This window comes from Miniopterus schreibersii (assembly GCF_964146895.1).
Source record: "Miniopterus schreibersii genome assembly, chromosome: 16".
NCBI classification, from domain to species: domain Eukaryota; kingdom Metazoa; phylum Chordata; class Mammalia; order Chiroptera; family Miniopteridae; genus Miniopterus; species Miniopterus schreibersii.
This window is the reverse complement of record NC_138116.1, coordinates 37,251,328-37,277,303: the sequence shown is the minus strand read 5'-3', so window position 1 is coordinate 37,277,303 and position 25,976 is coordinate 37,251,328. Positions and strand designations below refer to the sequence as shown.

The window sequence follows — 25,976 nt, the reverse complement described above, 5'->3', positions numbered from 1 at the left end:
CCATAACTTTAGGAGGAAGGAGACTGTTATTAACCCATTTTCAGGTGAGAAAACTGAGGCACTGAGGCACCAAGGAGTCCATACCTGGCACTTGAACCCTGGTCTCGATAATCCAAGGTCCATGCTTTTAATAGCTATTCATCCCACGGCTGCTGTCTGGGGCCCACCTGCTGCTCTCCTGGTGGCAAAAGCTATTTAAGCTATTTCCCAAATGCAATGTCCTCCGTTAACAGAGGAGCTCAAGGTCAGGAGGCTTTTCTGCTCAAGACCAGAGAATTGGGATGAGAGCGGGCTTCAGAGACAGGGCACTGGCACCCAGAAAGGCAAAGAAAGTGGCTAAAGATGCCCAGGGGAATGAGACACAGGGCTGGTTTAGATGCAAGTTTAGAGCAGGGCACTGTGTGGGCCGAGACACAAGAGTGAGGACTCTTCATTTGTAAAGACCTTGGAACAAAACCACCTCCGCCTGATTTCTGCAGCTTGTCCAGTTTCTCAGATCACAAGCTTCACTGACATAAGACAATGTGCTGTTATATCAGGGACTGATAAAATGTTGATTATTTTTAAAAAGCACACGGGATGTGGAATATCAAAGCTGGATGGGGCTCAGGACCACAGATCTGAGTCTGAGTCATAGATGTGGACACTTCGGTCTAGGGAGGTCACTCGACTTGCCTCTATAGCAGGGGTGGGGAATGTCCAGCCAGCGGGCTGTGTATGGCCTGAGAAATCATTTGGTCTGGCCCTGCCAGGGCCTTACCAAAGAGAAGCAGTTCCAGTCATCACATTAGGGGTGAGTTAATTAAATGTTTGACCAAATATAGCAGGCTAATTTTTAAGTTGATAGTCTTGTATGGCTCACGAATGATGTTATAAATATCCAAATGGCCCTTGGCAGAAAAAAGGTTCCCCACCCCTGCTCTATAGGCTTTAAACTTAGAGCCAAAATCTGGAGATCAGGATTTCTGACCCCCTTCCCCAAATCCCCCCAAGAACAGGATAGGATGCACCCACAGAGGCCACAGTTGGAGTTGAGCCTTGAGCTTCTATGGGAATTTTCTCTTCTTCTGACTTCCTCTCTCCCCAGGGGTACTGGTGTTAATTGCACCCTAATAGAGTCCACTCCTTGGGTTGAAGCCTCTGCCCTCTAAGCTGGGAGCTGCTCCAGGCACTGAGTACCTTTCCTGCCTACGATGACCAACCCTTTTCCCCACAGCCCCTGAAGTGATAGGAAATGGAAATGTGACAAGGGACCCACAAAGTGAAGGGGCACTCGATGCTTTCACGCTTTTATGGGCTGCATGGACACTACCTTAGAGTCAGGAAGGGGTGGGGTCCCAGATTCCTAGGTCTGCTCTGACTAAACACTCAAATGATCACATCTTGACGTACACACACGTGCACACGCACACAACCTAGCAGTGATGTCCACCCAATCCCAGGCTCTCACCTGGACACTAGAACACCAGGCTGCACTAGCTAAGCTCCCAGCTTCTCCTGGAAAGATTTAAATTTTAAATTTTTTAATTACACACCCCCTCCACCCAGTTTTCATCAAGAGGCATAAAAAAAAAAAAAAAACATTTAAATACACTGATAGTAAGTCTCTCCCCTTAAAAAAATAAACCCTGGGGCCTAGGCCACCTTTCTCAACCCAAGAGCAAGCTCACTGTCCTCATTTCTTATTCTCCCACTGCCCTGGTTCTCAGCCTTGGCTACACATTTGACCCACCTTGGGAGGCTTTTCAGGTTCCCAGGACCCAGGTCTCACCTGGACCCATGCATTAAACCAGAATCTCTAAGGGCAGGACTCAGGCATCAGTATTTTCTAATTTCCAGGTGATTCCAAAGTACAGCCAAATATGAGAACCTCCACACAAGTTAGAGACAAAGATACAGGCAGCTTCTGTGACTCTAAGTGAAATAATATACCACAAAACCAATTTTACCATAGACTGGCTGATATAAACCAGTCAAGTTCCTACGCATCTCATTAACATCATAACAAAACAACGTTCAGTGAAATGATGTTATTCAAGAACCTGCTGTACTGAGGATGTCCTGATGTGAAAGAAAAGAATCTAGAGTGAGAAAGAAATGGAAAGATGCACAGTGGGGAGGGAGCCACAGGGGGTGGCCCGAGGTGCTGGCTTCTTCCCCGACCCCTGGCAGAGCCGCCCGAAGAAACGGGTGGATGGGAGCAGCTCGTGCGCCCGGGCCCAGCGAGTGAGGACCGCTGCTCCGCCACTGCCTGCGTCTTCCGAGGTCTCTGCACCTTCCCCGCAGCCTGCATTCAGCCCGTTGACTGTGGACTCGAAGGGGGCAGGGCAATGAGTGAAAGGAACAGGCTGCTCAGTGAGATGGAACGAAAGCCCTTTGTGCAGGATGCTAGATGCGGTGGCTAATTTCTTAATTCTCATCGCAATTCGGTTCACGGGAGGCCCCTGGAATGTCTTTATCCATCACAGATGGTTTGGGAAGATGATAAATTAATATCATTTAAATGAAGGCATGGCTGAAATGGTTAAATGGCAACATTTTCTTTGCTCGCTCCAAAGAGAAAGTGCCCCCCCCAGTCCATAAAGAAGACAAATGGTAAACAAAACGCCTATCTTTTGACAGATTCCAGGACGAGTATCATTCACAAACCATTCTGCAGAGAAAAGAGAGAAATTCATCTCATCTGACTTTGTATAGGACAACAGCCCGCGCCATAATGAGGCCTTCCCAGTGCTGTGAAATTGCGCTGAATGGCCGGAGAGTGCAGCCGCCTGTTCCCTGGGCATGTTTATTACAGCCCTTTGTATGCACCAGCCCCGCCAGCCAGGCTTGCTTCTAAACCACAGGACAGGAGAAAGAACCCAACAAATTTGTTGCTACGAAACTTCCCAAATGGGGGACTGCATAATCACGTTTGGAATCTAATGCCCTTGCTCCAAACCGTTCTTGTCTGGGTCCACCCCTGCTCTAAACTGAACAAGGCTGGGAGTCAGCCAATCGCCAGGAGTGTATGGGTGGCCTCAGCCCCCTGCCGGGCTCCTCCCAGGCCCTGGGAAGTCAGGGGGTAAAGAGGGCCCCGATTCCATTCCTAACCTTCCTCAAGTCAACTGCCAACCTGAGTCAAGAGCCACTGCAGTTGTCCCAGTTCCCCTGTGAAAAGCATCTGAAACAGACCAAAGGAGTAGGAGTGCAGCCTTCACCTGAGGGCTGTGGGCTCCCGGAGGTCAACCCCAGGAGGCCAGGGCCTGGGGGCAGCTCCTCAGCTACAAGATTTTGGAAGTCTCTGAGAGCAAACCACTAGAGGTCAAAATACTGGGCCAAATGCTTCCAGCAAAGGACTCACTTCCTTAAACCATCCAGCCCTGGGAAGACGGGACAGTGGACTCCGTGGAGGTGAAGAGACTCCCATTAGCAGATCCCAAGGGTACACATCCCCCAGCCAGCATCTGTAGCTGGTTCCTGACAAGACTGCAGGGTCTCTCTTTGGTGAGAAGTGTCCTGCGAGGGAACTGAGGATTCAAAGTTCCCACATCGCCTGAGGGGGTGACATCAGGAAAAGAGGGGCAGAGGGGGAAACCCAGAACGTCCAAGAGACGCCTCTCCTCGCCAATGAAACGGCAGGAGGTTTCGGGCCACATTCACCTTCCTTACTACTCAGAGAGCGGTTCTTTTAGGCAGCGTCTCTTTTCACCAATTATGAAGCCCTTCAAGGAATGCTTTTCCCTCACCAATCAGGTGGCAGGATCCTGGAAGCACTGTCTTTCCTCACCAGTCAGGACACACAGAGTCCCACCCTTTCCTGTCACAGTTCCCCAGCAGGATATGCAGGTACCCTTCTGAGCAGTATCCATCTATACATTTCTCTTCTGTGGGTTCTTCTCTCAGTGTTCCCCCCAAGCCTACAGGCAGCTGCTGTCCAGGGCCCAGAGAGAAGGCACAGCCACTAAGGCTGACCACAGCATTTGAAGCAGTAAGATGGGACCGCACCTGCGCCTGCCTTCATCTGTTCCTCCTGGGTGTCTACACACCATTTACCAGGTGGTAGAGCCCCAGAGGAGGATCTGCAGGGTCCCAGAATCCTGTGGCTTCGTGACATCTCACTCAGAGTGGTAAGAGGTCACACGTGGCCTTATCCCTCCCACTGCAACAGAGGAGGAGAGGGAGGGGAGGCAAGTGGCAAGACAGCCAAGACCCTGCTCCTTCCTGTCTCTCCAGGGGACACACCTTTCCTGCTCTGACAGCAAACACTGACAGGCAGAGCCCGGACCTTCTCACCCACTGGCAGATTTCTCCATTTATCCAACTGAGTGGCCACTTTTGATTAAAGTTTCTTGGCCAAATCTCCAAGAACTCTATGTGCAAGCAGTTGTTTACAGACCTTGGCTTCAATTTCTTCTGTACGTGAAATACAATGAACACTCAGGCATAGGTGAAGGAGTTGGATTACCTTCCAATTATGTTCTCTGAAAACCCAAAGCCCCCTCTCTCTGGTCATGTCCCTGCTTGTGCCTTCCTGCCACTGTAGGCGTTTCTTGGGTCCCTCTGCCCAGGCCACCTTCTCAGTCCCTGCTCAAAGTTTCCTGGGGGATTCTCACCTGGATGAGTTGTTTTTTTGATGTGGAAGTAGCCTAACTACCTTTATGCTTAAATTTCTCTTGACAACCACCAGAGGCAGCCTTAAGTACACACATCTGAAAGGAGAGCTTACTTGGAGCCACCTGTTCACTTGGAATGGAGCAGATTTCTCCTGGAAGATGCAGACTGGGAACCTGGTTTTTTGGAGAAAAGTGTCCCCTTCCAAGCCAGGCCAGCTTCATGGGCCCTGTGCTCACAAGGGCACGTGCTTGGTTGAAGCTCCACTGCTGCCATTTTGATACTCTTAGTAATTCCTGAACAAGAAGTCCTGTATTTTCATTTTGCACTTAGGCCGCAAGTCATGTAATTGGTCCTGCGTACAAGTGCCCAACATCTGGTGGATTTCCTGTTAAGATGATGCTACTCTGGCTTCATCCAAAGGCCAGAAGGATTTCTCTGCTGTAATTCATCATCCAGGCCTGAGTCTGCCATGGCCTGGGTCTCTCAAGTGTCGCCCAAGAGCCCTCAGAGACATCATCTTAGGCAGCCATGCTCACAGCAAGCCCTGGCTCCAGGCCCCAAATTCTGGACCCAAAGAGCCCCGATTCCTGCAATTCCCAAACGCTAATGTGGGGTGGGGGCCCCACATCATGAAGTTCCCTGGCATTTCATCAGCTCTTTTGAGTCACCCCACCATTGCTTCATCTGTGTCCATGGGAGAAAAGAAACAGCACAAAGTTAAAAACATTAGCGTTTGCTTCAGTGAACGAAAATAGAGTCTCCCTTTAATTTTTTTTTGTCCTGAGAAGTAAAACTATTTGCAGGTGGATTAAATGTTCCTTCTGAGACCCTGCCCCTGTGCAGTGTCTGTCTGTGCAGTGCTGGGGGTGGGGGCAGGAGGTGCCCAAAACATCCAAAGAAATCCGTCTGCCCAGTTTTGGTAAAAGAGAGTCCTTTGTGCGCACGGTAAGCCCGGTGGACGTGACCCCCGCCCTGTGGTATGCGGCACACCTGTGCGCAGGGACAGCAGCTGGGAGGGGGCGGGGCGCCCTGCACCCTCGCAGAGATCACACCTTCTCCTTTCCTCTCCTTGGAGTCCCTTCTGCATCGCCCCTTTGTTTCGCTGCACACCTCCGGGCACCTGCGAGGCCCCGCGCGCGCGCGATTATGGAGAGGAGACACAGGACGGGAGCGCCGAGCAGACAGCAGGGGCTGGCGCCCGGCCCCCGCCCTGCACCTACCTTTGCAGGCCTTCCGGTGGGTGATGGGCTTGCCCATGTCGCGGTAGTAACCCTCCTTGCAGTAGTGGCAGTGGCGGCCGGCCGTGTTGTGGCGGCAGTTGAGGCAGACGCCCCCGCTCTTGCGCCCCGACAGCTTGTACAGCTCCATGTTGAAGCGGCAGCGCCGCGCGTGCAGGTTGCAGCTGCAGGCTGTGGGGGAGGCAGGAGAGCCGTCAGCGAGGGCACCTGGGAGCCCGGGCCTCTGCCCCCGCCCCCCGCCCGACGGCAGTCCTTTCTCGCAGGGCTGCTCCTTTCTCGCCTGCTCATCCAGGCGCGCTTATCACCACCTCGCAGTCCCTGAGCCGGCGAGGCTCCTGCTCCCTCCCGGGGGCAGATTCCAGTTCCCGCAGCACCCGGCCCAGGCACACACCTCGGAGTGGGGAGGGCAGCCGGCATCCTCCTGCGCCCACCCCCATTCCTATGCTGCCCTAACCCCAGCACGGCGGCTGGGACTGGGTTTGGAGATTGGGCCTGGAAAGAGGTGATTACGTTAAAATGAGGCTGTGAAGGGTGGGCCTTCTTCCAATCTGACTGGTGTCCTCAGAAGAGGAAATCTGGACACGCAGGAACACACCAGGCACACATACTCGCACAGAGAAATACCAAGCGAGGGCACAGGGAGAAGGCAGCCATCTGCAAACCAAGGAGAGGTCCAGCGCCTGGATCTCAGGCTTCCCTCTGCCCACTCCTTCTCCCCTCTGCCTCTTGCCTTCCTGCTCCGTGGGGCTCGGCACCCTTTCCCCCTGCACTGCTGCTCTCCAGGCCGGCCTCGTTCACCCCTCACGGCTGGTCGCAGGACCGCCTCTGGGCTCCTGACTCCCAAACCCGTATTTCCAGCTTCCGCTTTGGGGTCTGCACTCCCCAGAGGCGAGTCCTCCAAATCCATCCACTGCTCTGCAGGCTGCCAGGCCTCAGCGGGTCTCCTGAGATGAGCCCTCTAGGCTGTTCTCAACACTGTCACCAGAGCAGGGGCTCTCAGCACCAAGCCCAGGATGTCCCTTACCTCCTGAAGATCATTCCGTGCTCCCAGTACCTCTGTATAAAATCTAAATCATTTCCACGGCCTCCAGGGCTCTGAACACACTGATTCTGCTTCCTCTTCTCACTTTAAAACTTTCAATAGTGAGCAAACTTTTTTCAGTCTCTACAGCATGCCCCGTGTGAGGACCCCCTGCCTGCCCCCTCTATGACGCTGCAAATGCCTCCTAGGACCCTCTTCTCCCAAGCCCCCTCCGCATATGGCTGCATCCCTCTCATCTTCCGTGTCCTGGTCTCCAGGTCACTTCCACCTCCCACCAGCCTGGCTTTGGCAAGAGGGCTATGGGCTCCCCAGGCACCCGGCACGGCCCCCACACCGCCCCCCTCATAGCACCCTGGGAAGCCTACTGTCTGCTTCCTTAGGTCTCTAACCAAGATAACTCCAGCTTAGATCCGGCCCAACCTTGTTCCCCCCAGTAGCATAATTTGCCCTGCTTTCGTGCTAAGCATGTTTTAAATTGCATTTTATGTAATTTTTAAGGAAATACATGTTTAATGCCAGACCCTTGAAAAACAAAAGCAGAAAGGAAAAAACTGCAAAGTTCCACCAACTGCTGTTAACACGGGGGTCCGTCCTTGCAGGCTTTAATTAGCATCTGCTCAGCCGTGGAGCTGTTTAATTCTGTCCTACAGACATGGATCACACTTGTACCTCTCAGGTTCACAGCCCATTTCCTCATAACAGTGAACATTTTTTAGTGTCAGATAATGTTCTTCATAATTTTGAAAGCTTGTCTGGTCCACCACTGTTCGGATTTGTGTAACGGGGCTGCCTGGATCTGCAGTGGGTGCATTTAAAAGCAGGGCCTCCCTGGGCTGGGTAGTTAGGTTTAGGTTGTTTCCAGTTTTTGACTATTATAAACAACACATTGATAACCACCTTTGAATTCGCCAATTTATACTCTGCTCTGGTGACTGTTGTACAACAGTCTCAAGACAGAATTGGTAGTTAAATTTTGGGTCTACATTTTTTGTTAATACCTCACCCAAGGATATTTTTTCCATTGGATTTTAGAGAACATGGAAGGGAGAAATGGAAGGGGAGAGAGAGAGACAGACACATCGGTGTCTGGGGCAGGGTTGGAACCTGCAACCCAGTTACGTGCCCTCAACCAGGAATCGAACCTACAACCCTTTGGTTTGCGGGCCTACGCTCTAACCACTGAACAACACTGGCCAGGGCTGGGTCTACATGTTTTAACTTGGGATCCAAATTGCCAAATTCCCCTCACGAAAGCCTTCCACTCCCGTCAGCAGGATATGAGAGCTCTTATTTCGACACACCCTTGAAAAGAATAACAATATGCATTTGGTATCAGCATTCTTTTTTTTCAATCGTTGCCAATTCGTCTGGAAAACACACACACACACACATGATTTTCATTTGCATGTCTTTGATTACCAGTGAGGTTGGACATTTCTCTGTTTGTTTTTCTATTTATATTTCATTTTTTGTGCGTTGCCTGTTCATGCCATTTGCCTAGTTTTCAAATAAGGTGTTTTTTTCCACGATGTCTAGCGCTCTTAAATATGATGGATTAAAAACCATTTGTTGCCCCGGCCGGCTTGTCTCAGTGGTTAGAGCATCAGCCTGCAGACTGAAGGGTCTCGAGTTCGATTCCAGTCAAGGGCAGGTACCCTCAGTTGCAGGCTCCATCCCTGGCCCCAGACCAGGGCTTGTGTGGCAGGCAACCAGTCGATGTGTCTCTCTCACATCAATGTTTCTCTCTCTCTCACTCGCTCCCTTTTACTCTCTCTGAAAAGCAATGGAAAAAATATCCTTGGTGAGGATTTAAAAAAACCACAAAAGACCATTTGTCTTTTCTAATATAAAAGCTGCAAATGTTTTTACCAGTTTCTTATTCATGTATTACGTTTGTGGTTTTAACAAAATATTTGCCCCTTTAATTTTTCTCTGTGATGTTAAAATAAGCTTCTTTAAATGTCCTTCCCGGAGTCACCCTCCAAATCACGCACCCATTAGTCACTTGATTTACAAGTGGAGATGGACAAATGCCTTAGAGGAGGCTCAGTGGGGAGACAGAAGATGCAGCTCATGCCTCAGGTCTGGAAGCAGCTGGACACCATAAGCCAGAGACAGACTCCTGAGAGCTTTCCAAGCATCCCTCAGCACCTCCAGCCCTGGGGCTGAGCTCAACTAAGTACAGATAGAAGCTACAGCCCACCAGTACAGGGGATCGTCATGCATACACAAGTTCACTGTCCCTTTGGATTCACTCAACCAGTCCAGGATGACAGGGGGCTGCTCAGAGTGGTTAGGAGACCTACCAGCAGCCTGGCACCACCAAGCCAGTAAATGGGGGGCCCAGGACTGGAACCCAGGTATTCTGGCCCCAGGAGAAAGGACCCGCATCACTGGAAGAAACAACAGCTGGGTCTAGACTACAGCCTGGAACGGGGTCTCTCCTACTAGCATAGAAGTCGCAGGGCCTGCACACCTGCCCAGGACCAGGGATCTGGAAAGATCACCCAGGTCTTACTTCCTCAGGCCCCCTGTCCTAGAAAAGGCCTCAGTAGCAATGTCTTCTTGGTCCTTCTTGGAGGCAGATGCTAATCCTGTGTTCTCCTCTGTAAGGATGACTCAACTGTCCCCCATTCCCTAAACAGGGCCACCCCAGCCTGAGCCCCTGCTGAGGGGTCCCACCCTACCCCCACCCCAAGGAAAACCTTGTCCTGGTATCTCTCTCCCATATGCACCTTACACCAACAAAAGGTTCTTCAAACAATTGGTCACACAAAAGAAAACTCGGAGGCTGAACATCAAAAAGCAGGGCTCCCCTCCCTCCCCGTTCTTGGAGCTGTCAGGGGACATCAAGTGGCAATTGCCCACGCTCAACCTTTTGCAAAGTATTTTACAACTTGTTTTCTTTTCTCTTTGTTTTATTTTCTCTGCACAAATGGAAAAATGCATCAGGCAAAGAAGCTCACATCTGGATTCCCGGGCTCCACACAGAGATGTCATCCAACTCCCAACCTGTCCCCAGCCCCTTTCTCAGAGAGACACCTTAATCCCTTGCGCCTTCCTGTTTATCTCCTGCCTCTCTTGGAGGCAAAAATATTGGGTATTAGTTTCATTATCAGATTTCAAGGCGGAAAGGAAAGGGCAGCTTTGTGAGAACAGAGAGGTCAGCCCTGGGGAGAAGGGCGGGGGATAGGGGAGCACAACTTCCAAGGAGCCTGCAAGGCACCACGTCCTGTCGGGGGTCCCCCGGGTACCCAGAGAGAACTGGCCTGGTCTAGACCCCAAGCTCTATGCCCCCCTCAACTGTCATGTGGGGATCACCAAGGATACATCATATGTGGCTGCATTTCAGACCCAGGGGGATAACATGGAGCAGGGGGGAGGCAGCAGAAGCCCCCCCGCCCCCCACTCCCTAACCAGAAACCTGACAGGAAATGGGGCCCAGGAGATGGGGTTCTATTTTTTTCTCCTATGAAAAGTTCTCACCACCACTCCTTTAACTTTTCCAAGCCTCTCCCACCCATCTGGACTGTGCAACCCTTTACCACCCTCAGGCCAGTTCAATCCAAGACAGGGCCAGGCACTCCAGCTACCTGCCAGGCCCTGTGCCACGAGCCAGGAGGGAGACACGGATGGGCAGTGCACTCTCAGCTGTCCAGGGCTCCCCTTCTGGGGGAGGGGGAGGGACAGACGAGCACTCTCAGCAGCAAGTTCTTAGATAAAGTGAGACAAATGCTCTCCTCAGCTGTGTTGGCTCCTGGAGGACAGGAACAGTGTCTGTCCTTACACCCTCCAGCCCAGAGCAGACCTCAGTGTTTTTGTTGCACAAGTGAGAGACAGCAAAGTGAGTAAGTCAGTCAGAATATGAATGGGTGGGTGGATGGATGGATGGATGATGGATGGATGATGGATGGATAGATGATGGATGGATGAGTGGGTGAATGTATGGATGAGTGGATGGTGGGTGGGTAGATGAGTGTGGATAGATAGGTGGGTGAATAGGTGGATAGGTCAGTGAATGGATGGGCAGGTGGGTGGGTGGGCAGAAAGTAGATAGGTAGATGAACGGAAGATTGTGCAGCCTGCCTAGACTACACCCTGACAAGGCATGGCCTTGCGACATTTCTTTTATTGTTGCTTTGAAGTATTTAAAACTTGTATTATTGCTTTAACTCAGCAATACAGCTTCTGTCCATCCAAGTAGACTGCAGAACTTTAGGAGAAGAGATCACATCTAGGATGCCCTGGACTCCTCTGAAGACCCCAAGTAGGGCCTTGCACACAGTTACTGACTCTGCATCCGCTGGTCTGAGGAGTTTACCAGACACAGGTGCTGGCCCCCTCCCGAAAGGCCCTGATGAACTAACCCCCAATTCCACCAGGGCTATCCCAGGCCCAGAAAGAATCCAGCGGATATAGTTAAGCCATATCCCAGCCCTGTCTCTCAGGATGTCTGGGCCTGGCTCCCCCAGATTTCATGCGGCTCAGGGGCTTTCAATGGAGCAGGAAGGTCACAGGTGATGGGCCTCCTCCAAGGCTCTGTGCTGGACCCAGGACCCTCCTCTGCCCTTCCAGCACACAGGATCCCCACCAACGCTCTTCCCTCCTTCCCAGGGCAGTTCTTTTGAGAAGGTTGCCCCATGTTATTTCTGCATAACAGGGAATTTTGGATTGAAATATCTGTAGCTCACTGTCCAAGATAACTGGCCATACGCACCATCTGCAGGCTGGGGTTTGTATGCAGGACATTGGTCCCCAGCCCTGGGCTTCCTGTGTACCCGTTAGCACAGCTCTCACACCTGCCCACTTCCATGTGTCTAGGCCCCCGGGGCAGGCTGGGGCATGATGGGCACTTGCAGGGTGGGGCGGGTGTTGCTTCTCACCAGTTCTTTTGCTAATTTCACCTGTGGCTGCTGGGTAAGGACCATGAGACCTACTCACCACATACAGTGTCCACAACTTCCTGGGGGCCGTGAGGATTAGAGCAGTGGTTCTCAAGTGGGCAGTGCTTTAGTAGCCACTTAACAGGTCTGGAGTTTCCACCCGAGCTGAGTGCTATCAGCACCGACAGTGGAGAGGCCATGTGCTCTACTGGGGTGAGAGAGAGGATGGGATGCGGTGCAGAAGACAGGGCCGGAGAAGAGAAGAGAATCAGAGCCCAGACGAAGAGTCTTGCCAGCCCTGCTCCAGCTGCATTGGGCACAAGGGTCACCCTGGCACCCAGTTCAAATCAGATTCTGACTCGGGAGATCTGGGCTGGGCCTGGGAGCCTTCAAATCCAACAAGCACCCAGGTGAGTGATGTTACTGCTGCTGGTGGGCAGAACTGAAACTAAACAGAAAAAAATATCTGGGAGACAGTTCCCAGGAAGGTAAAGGGGAGAGTTTATGACGGGGGGGGGGGGGCTCTGCATTGGAGCAGTGGGCAGAGGCATGGTTTCAAAAGAAACACCTCCTTAAATGACTATTTCAGGATAATAAAAATATTTGAGAGTTATTTTTAAGGGTTTGGGGTAGTTTGTATTTCCTTCTATTTATTATTTACTCTATTTGGTACACTATTTATTTAGAAATTGTTTGACCCTTGTTTATAAATGTTAAGTATTCTGCCCCCAGTGGTGTCTACTCTGAGCCCAGTTTTCAGCTTTTCCTGAAATGACCAAGCCGAGCAGTCACCACTCCCCACACTTGGCTCCTGACAGCACCTGGGCACACTCTGAGCCAGAAAGATGTCATCTCTGCCCTCACAGAGTCTTTGGAGATACCTGGTATGATAAAAGCTTGGCTAATGCTAGTGTCACTGCCACCTCACTCCAAGGCCCACCTCCACTGCCCAACACAGGGTTTAACGCTTGTCAGCGGAGACATCAACCAGCCAGGACAATGCAGTGGCGACCAGGCAGGTAAGCCAAAGAGGCTGGGCAACCGCTAAGAGAGAACATCACACAGGTGCAGTTTGGTTCCAGTCACGGCTCTAGGGTTTGCAATCATTTCAGGTGTGCTTGTGTCAATTTTATTTTTAAATAAACTGTTAAAAAGCATCACAGAAATGGCCAGGAGAACGGGACTTGTTTTGCTATAAGAAGAGAGTCAATAGTCCATGCTGAGCGAGACAGGGCCTAGGTGAGGTAAGGATGTTCTATGGGACTCTTGGGGGTGCCAGAGAACACATAGGAAAGATATGGCACCTCAAAACATGAGATGGGGTTACCAACGACATCCCCAGCAGGACCCACATCTAAGCCAACAAATATACATGGAGCCCAACGTGTCAGCTTCTGAGGAGCACAGCTGCTCTGGGGTCAACACCCCTGCATTTCTCTGTCTCAAAACTGTTCCCATCTTCCTACTCTCCAGCTCTTATTTCAGTTCGACTAGCCATTAACTCCTTCCCAAAACCCCCAACACGTGACGGTTCTCAAACTCGGGCCCATAGAATCACCAGGATTGCCCATCAACACACAGACAGCTGAGCCCCCCCCCCCCCAGGAGTCTCTGATCAGTAGGCTGTGGGTGGAGCATGGGCATGTGCACTAACAATTCCCAGGTGAGGCTGAGCTGCCTGTTTGCGGGCCACACTTTGAGAACCAGTGATAATAATAACCACTGACAATGCAGAAGAGAAAGGAGATGTCTAAGGATCTCGGAGCCCACATGTGATGTAATTATTATTAAGTAAAAACCAAACAGCACACAAGGCAGCAAGGATGAGGGAGAGAGAGCTAGACCTGATCCAGGAGACATGGTACCTGGGCTCTAGTCCTGGCCCCGTACCTCACCCAGGTGTGTGACCCTGGAAAGCCCACATGGCCTCCCTGAGCCTCCACGTTGTCATCTGAAAAATGAAGACACTGGGCCCTGGTGGGGTGGCTCAGTTGGTTAGAGCATCATCCCACACACCAAAAGGTTGCACGTTTGAATCCCGGTTGGGGCACGTGCGGGAGGGGAGGCAACCAATCGATGTTCCTCTCTCACATCGATGTCTCTCTCCACCCCCCACCTTCTTCTCTAAAATCAATTTTTTAAATAAAATGAAGACATTGGGTCTGATGGTCTCTGAGTTCTTTCTGGCCTAAAAGTCTATAGCTGCAGGAACCAAAACTCCTAGGAGGTAAGGGGCAGATTCACGCCAGCAGGGAAGCTCCGGGAGGGTACCTGGGAGTTCATGAGGGGAGTGCTGCAGGTGCGAACCCGCCACAGGGGTGGGACTACGCAGGCAGGTGACAGGGCCGAGCAGTGAGAGCACCACCAGCGCAGGTAGATCAGATGGGGCACAGTGATACCATGGCCCTGAAGGGGCGTCGTGTAGGCTTCCAGTCACTCAAGGTGAAGGTGAAGGTGAAGGTGCCTTCAGCACAGGAACAGCCTCAGAAGGGGAGTCGCTGACAGCACCGGTGGCCACCTGGGTCTTCCAGAAGGAGAGGGTGAGGCAAGGATACCTCTAGGTACTGGGCAGAGAAAAGCATTCTGAGGAGGAAAAAGTAGTCCCCTTTTTAGGCATGTGGGGGTCCGCTGGGGAGGCCTTGCTGAGAGTTTTCCACAAGGGCAGTTAGCAACAGGGAACTTCCCTGGTGGGCCTGGAGCTCCTGAAGCTGCGTCTCAGCGTGGGGAGCCCCCGACCTCTCGGACAGCACCTCCGCCTCAGAGACAGGCCTGCAAAGCCACACATTGTTTTAAAAACTCCAACTTGAGCACAGAATCTCTGACCCTGGCCCGGGGCTTCATCTCTGATATCAGAAACATAATCGACAAGAGGTGGATCGAGATGGTAGGGAAGGTGGAAAACAAAAGGGAACTGGGCAACGCTTCAGGAACCCAGTGCAGGCGGCAGTCAGGAGGCCGGAGCTCCCTGCCAAGGCGGGCTTTAGATGGCTTCTGATAAAGTCCTGGGAGATAAGTGGCCTGTGTTTGTCGAGGGCTTAGAGAGCTTTAGTCGAGTCCCACACAAAGGGGCCCTCTGTCAACAGTCCTTCAGGCCACTAATAGGGCTGAACAAACACTAGGGTAACAAGCTCTTCACACCTGTGGGGCTTGGGAAAGGCCTGGCCCCTTTGTCAAGATGTCAGACAAAAGAGCTGTTGGGAGCCCAAACCCAGCCAGACCCTCTGGGGGCTTCTGGAGAAAGGACTGGGCAGGGGACACATCTGAGGTCTGTGAGTCCTGCCTCCTGCAAGCACACAGGTATGTGGACTCCATCTGGGCTGGGAGATGGGCCGTGAACAGATTGGGGGGGGGGGAGAGAGAGGGGGCATTCGTGGGGCTGGGATGGGGCCACAGGGAAGATTAGGGGTAGCAGGGAGTGACAGCTCTCCCCAAAGCACAGCCTAGTGGCATTCTCTCCCGCTGTGCGGGGCCACCGGCCCCTCCCCAGTTGACTGCGCAGGGCCATCCCCGGAATCGGCTTGACCTCACCATCATATTTTCCACTGACTTTTTTCTCTGTAAACATCTTAGCCTTTTCTTTCCCCTGCCCTTTTCTGGCTGCTGCACCTCCCCCTAAGGCTTTGAAACAATCCCCTCCTAACGTCTCCCAGGCCTTCCACTGCGAAGGAATAACTGGGCTCCTGCTGCACAAACATCCTCCTCTCGGCCGGGCAGGCCCCTCTCCGCGGAGGAAATGCCGAGGAGGCTTTACTCGGCCCTGGGCAGTCCTCAGCCCTTTGTCTGCAACCTTCCTCAGATGCTCCCTTTGCAGGGCCCTCCCCAGGCGGCCAGGCCAGAGCGGGCCCTGCCCCGTCACCTCCCTGGGGGACTTCAGCCCTGGCCCACCATGTGGCATTCCCAACTCCAATCCACCCTCCACCCCAGCCCCTCTCCAAACACTCCTCTTGCCTCGTCACTACGCTCTTCCACAACTTTTGGTGGCTACTGGCTACCAGATGCAAATTCTCTTGCTCTCAAGGGTACTGGTTTCAAAATAGAGGCCCAGAGACAGGGGGTCTTGCTTCTTTCTTATGACAGGACCCTGATGAACACTCAGCCCACTCCCATCCACACCCAAGATCTTCAGCCACAGGGGGAAGGGATGGCGTCCTCCAAGGGTAGACATGGGCTCCTGGGGCTGGTGCAGGCTCCGAGGTTTCCCAGTCTCCCTTCTTGTCATGGAGAGATGAGAGAAATGAGGCCCCAGTGGGCAGAGCGACCTTGCCAGGGACCTGGAACTAGTTAGGGAGCACTCCTAACTCGGGGCTCTTTCCAGACCTCCAGCAAGGAGGTGAGGGTGGCACGGCCGGCCAGCCGGTGCAGAAAGAACTTGATAAACCCCCATGGCTGCTGGAATCCACTTCTGAAGGCTGAGAATTTTCCAACTAGAAGAGCTGTCTGAGGAAAGCTGCGCCCGCGGTTGGGCTGCCATGAAACCCTCTTTGCCTGTGGCCCGTCACCCTGCCCACATGCCTGTCTGGCAGCACAGGGCTCCCTTCCAGCCCTTTTCCCAGAGGTGGTGCAAACTCCCTGCGCTTTATTAAACGGTCAGATGAGCGCTGATTTGCCAGCCACGCTGGCCAGGCCTGGCCCCTGGCTTCCCGGAGTCATTTCCCATCTGTAATGGGTCCCATCACCGAGTCTGGCGCATGCCAGCCTGGAGATGCCATGCCAGCCTGGAGATGCTAGGCCCGGCTCCAGCGGGAGTGGGAGAGGCTGGCGGCGAGGGAGGTTTAACGACTTGCAGTCAGTTCCACACCCGTGACACCAGGCAGGAAAGCGTGCAGTTCCCAGGACACCATCACTCCCTGCACTGTCCCACAGGCAGCATCCCTCTCAGCTATTTAGTTCAACTCTTCAGTTAACTTTGACTTGAGTTTTTAAGCTCAGACACCAACCTAACCTGCCGCCGAAACTGCTCCAGCAATGCGACCCCACGCACAGAGCCAGGTGAGCCCAACAGGTCGAGGTTCTTGCTCGTGAATGGAGACAGGCTGAAACGAGGATCCCCTGGGCCACTCCAGGTCACCAACAACATGCCTTCTAGTTTTCCTAATTTACCTGCCGAGGGCTGCCAGGCTTAGCAAATAAAAATACAGGATGCCCAGTTAAATCAGAATTTCAACAAATACTTTTTAGTAAAAGTATGCCCACGTGTTGCCTGGTGATCCTACCTCCAACACCCTGCAGACCCCAATCAAACATGGGCTTCACCTAACGTGTGATTTTACACAACAATTTTTAATCAGAGGAAACTCTGATCTTCTTATACCTGCAAGCCCCAAAGGAGGTTAAGAGGACCCTCGATTCAACAGGACCCACAGGAAAGAGGCCCGTTGGGGCTTTTCTGAGCCCCAAGGGTTGTCTGATTCTTAGGTTCCTCTTTGGTGTCACCTTGACCTTCCTTAATAACTTTCCTTTCTCCATCTGCTAAATGAGAACAGAAATCCTGCCCGAGACTACATGGAAATGTGAGAGAAGGGAACGACCCAGCTCATCTGATGACCCAAGAAGTGTTCTCCTGGCTGCGAACTCCACACCAGGCTCTCGCAGGGCTCTGATGTTCCCTAGAATGCCTCAATTCCACATGCAAAGATCCCCATGTGGACTCATACGGCTGTTCAGGGAGAAACTGGAGGAGGAAGGCAATTATGACCAGAATGGCCCAAAATCTTTACCCAAAAAAGGCCATTTTCATCAGAACATGCTTCGCGGTGAAACTGATCAAACTCTGAACCCAAATTATTAATCCAGTTATTTTAATAAAACCAGTAGGTAAAATGTACTTGGATATCAGCGAAGTATTCATGAGATTACAACGAAAGACTTCAATTAAACATCATCATATCACTGAAGCATGTCGGTGGCCTGCCACAGAATTGAGAAAGTGACAGGGAAAGGCAGATTCCAGCTGACCAAGAACAGAATGGGGCACCCTGAGAGAGAGAGAGAGAGAGAGAGAGAGAGAGAGAGAGAGAGAGATCTTGTTGCTTCTGGAGGCGTTCGAGTCCAGGGACACAGTAGGAGAGTCCAGCTCTGAGGAGGGGATCAAACTAGACTGACAAAGTTCCTTCCATCTCAAAGGGCCTTAGAGGAGACACTGTTCCACCTCTGGGCTGCGAGAACCTTCCAGATTTGAGGCTAGGACTGGCCTTGTTAACACTCTTAAAAAAAATAAAAATAAAAAAATGATTGAGAGAGAGAAAGATCGATTAGTCATTCCACTTATTGATGCACTCGCTGGTTGATTCTTGTATGCGCCCTGACCAGGGATCAACCCCGCAACCTTGGCGTATCGGGACGATGCTGTAACCAACTGCGCCAGCCAGCCACGGCAGCCTTGTCAATCGTCTTAGTTGAGTTGGTGGAAGCGTCCTGAGAAGTCTCCCAGTCTATAATGACCCTCCGTCCTTGGGGTAGGGACTGTGCATGCAGGAAGAAGACAACGGAAGAACTTACCGGTGGGCAAACATGGGGGATTTATTTGCAGAAAGCGAGCTAAATGTCTCTTCTGGGGCGATGTCCTAAGTTATCAGCTACAGCTAGAGAACACGGCCTGGGGACTTGCCACCACTTCCTCACAGCGAGGAGTCGGTGCACAACAGCACCGACAGCAGTGGCTTAGTTAAAAAGCTAGCCAGTCTTCCAAGGTTTCAAGGGCTTCAGGCAGACCAATCTTGTGCAGAAATGCACCCACACAGCTGTACGCTGAGGCACCTCGGGGGGCCCTAAGAAAGGGAAGGCAGAGAGCAGTGCCCAGCCATGGCCTGAAGGGTGAGAGAGGCAAGCGGTGGGGAGCAGAGGGCAGGGCTGAAAGTGAAAACAGCTTACACCTGCCCATCGCAACCCATCCTAGCCACCCCACAGCAGTGACAGGTGAGCCACCTGGAGTCGTGTCTGTGCACCGAGGGAAGCACCAGATACCCACAATTACATTTCCCCTTCACGACCTCCTGAAGCAGGGATCACCAGTGTCCCACTTTGCCCCTTTCCAAACTTCCTCAGTTTCCCCATCATGAAGCATTCACCACTCTCAAGGTAATAAGCCACGGAGACGAGCAAGGAATGTGCGGAGGCCTCCCGAGGGGGGCTCCTGACCCTAGACAGCTGAAGCCACCCAACCAGTGACCTCAGAAACACAAAATCCTACCCCTCTTCCTCTCCATGGGGGGGCCAGATGGAAAACTAGTGCAAACACATTTGGTCTTCTAAACCCCCAACACTGTACAACTTTATAATTATTCTCACCAAGGGAAGCTATAAAATAAAAAAGTGGAGGCACTGGGGGCTGACTTTTATAGACTTTATCCACCCAACATTCTCCCAAACAGTGGGTGAGGAAGGCGTGTTCACACCCATTTCACAGGTGAGGACAGCGAGGCTGTGGCTGAGCTCAAGGGGGATCTGGAATGGAACCCTGCTCGGCTCCAGCTCAGAATCCTGGCCCGTCCCTCCCTTCCCAGCTGCATATGGTGGGGTTAGTTAGCCCTTTCCGCTGGACCTCCTCTGGTGACTCGGTTGGCTTTGGAACCAGAATAGAACTATTTAAGGCACAAGCTGGGCCAGGCGGGGGTTGTTTTATGACAATAGTTCCCCTCAGGTAAAGTCTTTGGAAATGTCTTTCCTTGCCCTAAAATTAGGGGGTTTGGGAACCAGACAGGTTCCTTGTACAAGTGTGAGTGGGGGAACCCACATGTGAACGCCCCACATTTCTTGGCCCTGGTACTTCTGGCTGCTTTGGATTTGGCTAATTCCCCGGGCGTCCTCTGTAATTCCACAGTAATATGGCTTTAATTGTCCCCAAAGCGGGCCATTCTCCCTTTATTGTGCAGTAAACTTCCCTCCACAGTTCAGATTACATGCGCCGGCCCCAGCCAGGGAGCAAGGAGCCCAGCCAGACACCACTGTCCTCATGGTCAGCCTCTTGTCCTGGCCAGCGAGCCCCTTCTTGTCCCTGGCCCAGAGCTAGGAGACTGACATGGCCTAGGGCGGACGTTAGGGCCCCCGGGGGCGGGGTACACTGGGAAGGAGGCAGGGACACTGGTCTGTGGTTCTGTCTGGAAAACGAATTAACTTAACAAATGCAAACAAGCTGTAACAGCAGGATTCATTAGGCCCAGTGGGGACTTGGTTTCATCCATTTGCTGGTCTGTTTCCTCAGCAAATGCCACTGAGGCAGGAGCAGGAGGTGCCAAGAGGGGGATCCGAGCCTGTTCCAATCTCCTACCTATGCCACCTGGGCCAGGTCACCTGACCTCTACCAGTCCCTAAAGAAGTAGTAATTACAAACACCCCTTTATCAGATGAGATAAGGCTTGTAAAACACTGTGCAGAAGGTAAGCCTGGAGCTGGATGCACCAGTTCAATCCGGCCTGTCACACGCCAGCACAGTGAACTTGACCTCGGGCCGGTCAGTTGACCTCTGTGCCTCAGTTTCCTTATCTGGGAATGAGGACAATAATGGTGCTCCCCTGTTAACAGCAGCTGGCACAGGGGACCAGTCCCTGTTATCATTCTGAAAACAGTTTCAGGAGCCTGAGGAAGGTCTGCCTACTGGATGCTGGTGACACGGGCTAAGAAGGTCTGTGCCCTGGAGGGGCTCCTCACGGGAGACAGACCCAAAAGCAGAGAGCAATCCACTCAGGATGCCCTGCGAGGGGAACACTAGGAATGGAGGTTACCCCACAGGCCTCTCTGTCCCTGGGAGAGCAAGACCAGCCCACCTCAGAGGGCAGTTTCACACACCACTGCTCCCGCAGTCACCCGCCAGGGTCTGCACCCAGAGTTCTAAGGGACTCTCACGGTGACGATCTTTCCTTCGCAGACCCAAACCATCCAGAAGAGTCCAGAACAGTACAGGAGGGAAAAGTCTCTCTGAGGAGCCAAAATGGTGGTGACCAGCTTTCCCCACTCAGATCAATGCTATTTAGCCCCGGAAGGAGCCATCTCCAAATTGTCCTTACTTTTCATTTACGGAGAATTTGAACCCAGGGAGAAGGAGGAGCTGAACTCCGGCAGTGAGGCAGACAGACAAGAGGCAGGGTGAGGAGAACCGCGCACACGAGGCACAAGGCAGCAGAAACGCAGGCCCACCCACCGCGCACCCCGGCCCACCACGCACCCCGGCCCACCGCGCACCCTTGCCCACTGCGCACCCCGGCCCACCGCACACCTCCAGAGGCCTCCGCTGCAGGGAACGGAAGGAACTGGTGCGCGCCCGGTGGTGAAGCTCGCCGGTGGGGCCTCAGAGGCAATCCCTGCACCCCTCACATTCCAGCCAAAGACAAGAGCTTCCAGGGGATCTCCTTTCCCATCTAAGGCTCAGGTTCGTCCATCTCCCCCCAGGCCCCCTGGCCACACCTCTGCCTTCTCTCCACCCTTCACCCTGCCACCCTCACGGGCCACACCAGCATCCATCCGAACAAGTCAGTCAAGGCCCGGGATCCTTAGGTGTGTGGCCCCTTTATCACCATGAACTTCTTTCTTCTGTACTCCCAGCCAAACGGCCAGCCCTTCTGGGGAAGTCACACCACAGGAAAGATGGTCACTTCCATAAATCCATGACCACAAAGGGTCTCTCCAGTCACACTCCACTCCCTCATCGCCTTCAGGTCTTAGCCCCCGTCCCTTCTCGGTGAGGTCTGCTCCGGACACGCGCCACCGAGCCCTCCCACACCCGTCTCCTCTGCCAGTTTCCGCCATAGCACGTATCACCCGACAACACACACATACTTCACAGTGATTCTGTTCATTATATCATAGCATGTACACACTTCATATGTTTGTTTATTTACTATGCTTCCCTAATCTAAGCTCCGTGAGGGCAGGATTTGGGGGGTTTTTTGTCTGTTTTGTTCACTGATACACCCCCGTGGCCTAGACCACAGTGGCTGGTGCAGAGTAGATACACAGTGATATTGGGGAGTCAGTGAGTGCATGAATGAATGGGTCCTGAGACTTGTCAGCTCTCTCCCACTCCTTAGAACAATTCCCTGTTTCAAGTACTCCCCACCCTCTTGAAACCTCCAGCCCTACCGTCTCCCACCTCATCTCCACAGGGGCGGTTTGTGGCCTCACCTTCTGTTCCTCAGAGCAAATGGAGGTCGTTAAACAAGAGCTCCTCCGACCTGCTGCTCCCACCCTGAAGCCCCCGTCAGGAGGACCAGCACCCTCACCCTCTCTGTGCAGAACCAGCCCCCACACTGGCTCCTGTACTTACGCGCTCGGCTCCTGCAGGAAGAATAAACCGTCCCTTCTCGCTCAGGTACTCAGTCTCTTGCTTTTGGCTCCCTTCGTCCCCTCGTTCTACTGAAAGCTGTGCTCTGGATCGCTCCTGTTTAAAAGCCCTCCCTCCAGCCCACATCTCCCCCAGCCACCCTCTCTCCTGGCCTTCCCAGCTCAGCTTGGCCATCGCCTCCCCTCAGGCTCACTCTGCCCTGCTGCTCTGCCTTCTTTGTGCCATTGTTGCACCAGAATACTTCTTTGCGTGTTAATCCTCACCTGAGGATAGTTTTCCATTGATTTTTAGAGAGTGGAAGGGTATGGTGTGGGAGAGACAGACAGAGACAGAGACAGAGACAGAGACAGAGACAGAGACAGAGACAGAGACAGAGACAGAGAGAAACGTCAATGCAGAGAGACACGTCGATTGGTTGCCTCCTGCACGGGCCCCGACTGGAGCCAGGGATGGAACCTGCAACCCAGGTACGTGCCCTTGACCAGGAATCAAACCTGCGACTCTTGGGTGAGCAGGCTGATACCATGCTAAGGTCACCCACAACCACAATGTTGCGAATCCAATCGCTGTTTCCATCTGCCCTATTAGACCGCTCAGCAGTTTTAAGACCATTCACCACATCCCCTGGGCAGCCCTCGCTTCCTCCGGTGTTCAATAGTAGCACACACACCTGGTTTGCCTCCTATGGGCCTGTCTCCCTTCCATGCCTGTCCTTAATCAAAGCTGCAGTTCTCCCAGGAGAACATGGGCCTGCTCTCCTTTCACTGGACTATCTCCCTTGATAATCTAACCCAATTCAATTACCTTCCTGGGGAAAAAATGACTCCCAGATTGATGTCCCCAGTCCAGAAATCTGCTTGGAGCTCCTGACACCTGTATCCAACTACCTGCCCTGCATCTTGGATCTCAGAGGGGCACTTCAAACTTAACATGATCCAAGATCAAAGTCATGATAGTCTCTCCCAAATGCAGTTGTCTTCCAGGGCAGGATGCTCTCATCTACCCACAGTGCAAGCTGGAAATACAGGAGTCACCTCTGTCACCCCCCACTCCCTCAATCCTGTTATCTAATCACCACGTCCTGTTTACTCTTAAATCCCAAATCTCTCCCACATTCTTCTACTTCTGTCCCTAGTCCAAGTCACAATCACCCGTGACCTCTCAGGGGTCTTGAATTTGGGTTTAAACCCACCCAAGAGCTGGCTCGTGGTTATGACTTCTTTGGAGTCAGCCTTCCCACCTCTGTCCAGTGAGGAGGTCAAGACAGGCTGGTCTCCTCACCCTCCCCTCTGCACAGCAGGTCTCTTTCTTGTGGGCCTTTACACTGGGAGTATGGCCCTTTAGGGTCTAAGCTTTCTGTGGCCATCCCCCATTAGACTTCCTGCCTTTACCTGTGGTCCCGAGTCCCACAGAGGGGACTCCAGGTCCCAAGGGTCGGGCATATAACCGCCCGCCCACGGTCAGTCCTGTACTTGCTCACCCCTATAATTCCACTTGCACTTTGTGGGCTTCAACAGATGCCTTTACTCTCTTGTCAGCTCAGTGGTACACTGTTTTTGTGTTTTTATTTTTAAAGTGCCATCCTATAGTTTTGTTTCTGTTGTTTCAGAGGCCGGGTAGCCATCCCTGCTGCACTGCCCAAGGTGGGAGCAGAGTCAGCTGGAAGCGAGGCCATCATCACTGCCGAGCGCCGGCTCTCTACCACGGTCCACAGCGCCAACCTCCCTTTCCTGTGACCCAGAGCGCGCACAGCCATGCCACCGCCAGGCGGCCCTTTAAGCAGCATGCCGCTCCCCCCGACTCCACCTGGTGTGAGTGTGCTGGCTTCAACTCTCCAGCCTTAGCAAAGGGAAGGTACAACCCTTGAGCGGGTCCTGAGATCGTTCAGTGGATTGTGAGGCAGCATTTAAAAAAATAGAAGCAAACAGAAAATATCAGGTGAACCACACACTGTAAGGGTTCGTTACAATTTTATTTTGGACGGATGGATAGATAGATTACTAGGTCATGATTCATAATGATAAATATATTTTTACTGTGTGTCATGGTCCAAAAATGTTTCATTTAAATTCCACGGAATGTGGTTCTGGTTGGTCCTTGAGGACATGGCCATGCACTACTTCTCCCCCGTTATCTCACCAGACACAGAAGCATGCGGGCTCACAGAAGTTCTTGGCAAACGCTGAGAGACGTGGGATGGACTGATTTTCTGGAGAGAGTGAGGAAATCATTCCTCTTGGAACTGAAATCTGTTAGGTCCCAGCAAGCTCCCTGCCTGGGCCTGGCCAGGTGAAGGCCAAGTCTGTCCTTGCAACAGCCTCACCTTCAACCCTGAAGCCAGTGTTTGGTAGAAACTGGGTTTCCTCTGCGCTGCCTCAAGGGAGGCTGAGAAGTGTGGGTGCAGGCGCCACATCTAAGAAATCCAGGCTGCCGGCTGGGGGCCCCCTCTGCCCTCTCTGTGCCCACTTCCCGCCCACGTGGGTGTCAGGTCTGAGCTCCCGCCCCCAACTCCTTCCCCCTATGCCCACACCACTGCTCAACCGACAGGTCTAAAGTGTTTTTTATCAGGCCCTTTGTCTGATCAGAAACCTGCCCTGGCTCCACTGAGCCTAACGGACACATCTAGATTCCAGAGCTTGACATTCGAGGCTCCTCGCATCTTCCCAACCCCATCACCACAACTCCCCTCCGCTGTGCTCCAGCCCCACCCCCCTACTCACTCTCCTCAAAGACCCCTGTTACACCCCCTCCTCCGTGGCATCCATCGACTTGAGCCAGAGCAGCCATCCTAACCTCCTCCACCACATGCCGCGTCAAGAAACAGCACCCTCAGGTACACCGAGGGGCTGCAGCCCTGGGCGGGCTGCTTATAGCTGGAGGCCGGCCTCGGGCACACTGGTGGGGAGCTCAGCGCCAGAGAGCTGGCCGACTTTCACTACCATAAGTCCCGTCTTCAGCCCTCAGGTCAAGTTCTCTCCCCCACACCCCACCCATCCCCCCCAAAGCTCTGACTGCCTGCAACCCTGGCCTGGCACCTAACACAGCTGCCTTGTCTTGTCCACACTGGCCCGCGCACAAGAGTCTTATCTCCTTGTGCCTTTCGCTTCTGAGTCTGCCCGTGGCAGCACCGAGCGCCTGGCTGTCAGTACCCTGCATGGCGCTCAATAAGTCGGCGTGGATGGATTGACTGATGGGGAGGGGATGCCAGAGCCCAGGTGGGAGCGAGGGTTTGTCTGGCTCTGTCTCCCGCCTGGACAAGGAACTTTGGTGACAACATGCAGAGAGAAGGGGACGGGTCAAGGCCAGGGACAGGCAGGGCCGCGGTCCTGCGCCTCCTGGAAGCAGCGCATTCTTGCCTTCCTGGGCAGTTGCCCTTGCAGGAGCTCTTGCAGAAGACAGAGCCGAGAAAATCAGGCACACACGCCTCGGCCAGACTGAGTCTGCCCCTCATCTCTGCTGCCCCATTACGAGGTCTATTTGAGCTTCCTAGGCCTGGGGCAATATCTCACCACTGAAATTTATGCAAATGAAATAATGAACAATTTGGGGAAAGGAATGAAATGTGGAGCAGGATCCAAACCACCACAGACACCGCCGGCAGGGGTTTTCAAGTTGAGCAATCATTTTAAAGACGATTTAAAGTCACTCGACGGGAAAAAACACACCGGGATTCCTGCAAACCGGCAGGCCTTGTGGCTTCTGGAGGCTGCAGGCCTCACTGTGGGGAGCAAGGGAGGCTGGCTGGGGCGGGGACCTGGATCCTGTCCTGTTGCTCATGATTCTCTACGATGGGACTAGCGGGACTTCAGTGGGGCCGGCCCAGAGCAAACTGCAGGGACACAGCCTCTGGCCTGGGCGTCCCGAAACACCTGTCTCCTTCCCAGAACCAGACGCGGAGGAAGCTCCAGGTCCAGCCCGGGACACCCAGTATGCTTGCCAGC

The 25,976-nt window shown here is 53.0% G+C and overlaps 1 protein-coding gene across 2 annotated transcripts in view; it reads right to left on the bottom strand.

The window, feature by feature from the left end:
* NTN1 (netrin 1) overlaps positions 1-25,976 on the bottom strand; it is a 187,110-nt gene that overhangs the window by 53,290 nt on the left and 107,844 nt on the right. For both annotated transcript variants that reach the window (XM_081162896.1, XM_081162895.1), the window contains exon 3: positions 5,817-6,005. In XM_081162896.1, the coding sequence (XP_081019022.1) occupies positions 5,817-6,005 (189 nt within the window). The remainder of the gene's footprint in view (positions 1-5,816; positions 6,006-25,976) is intronic.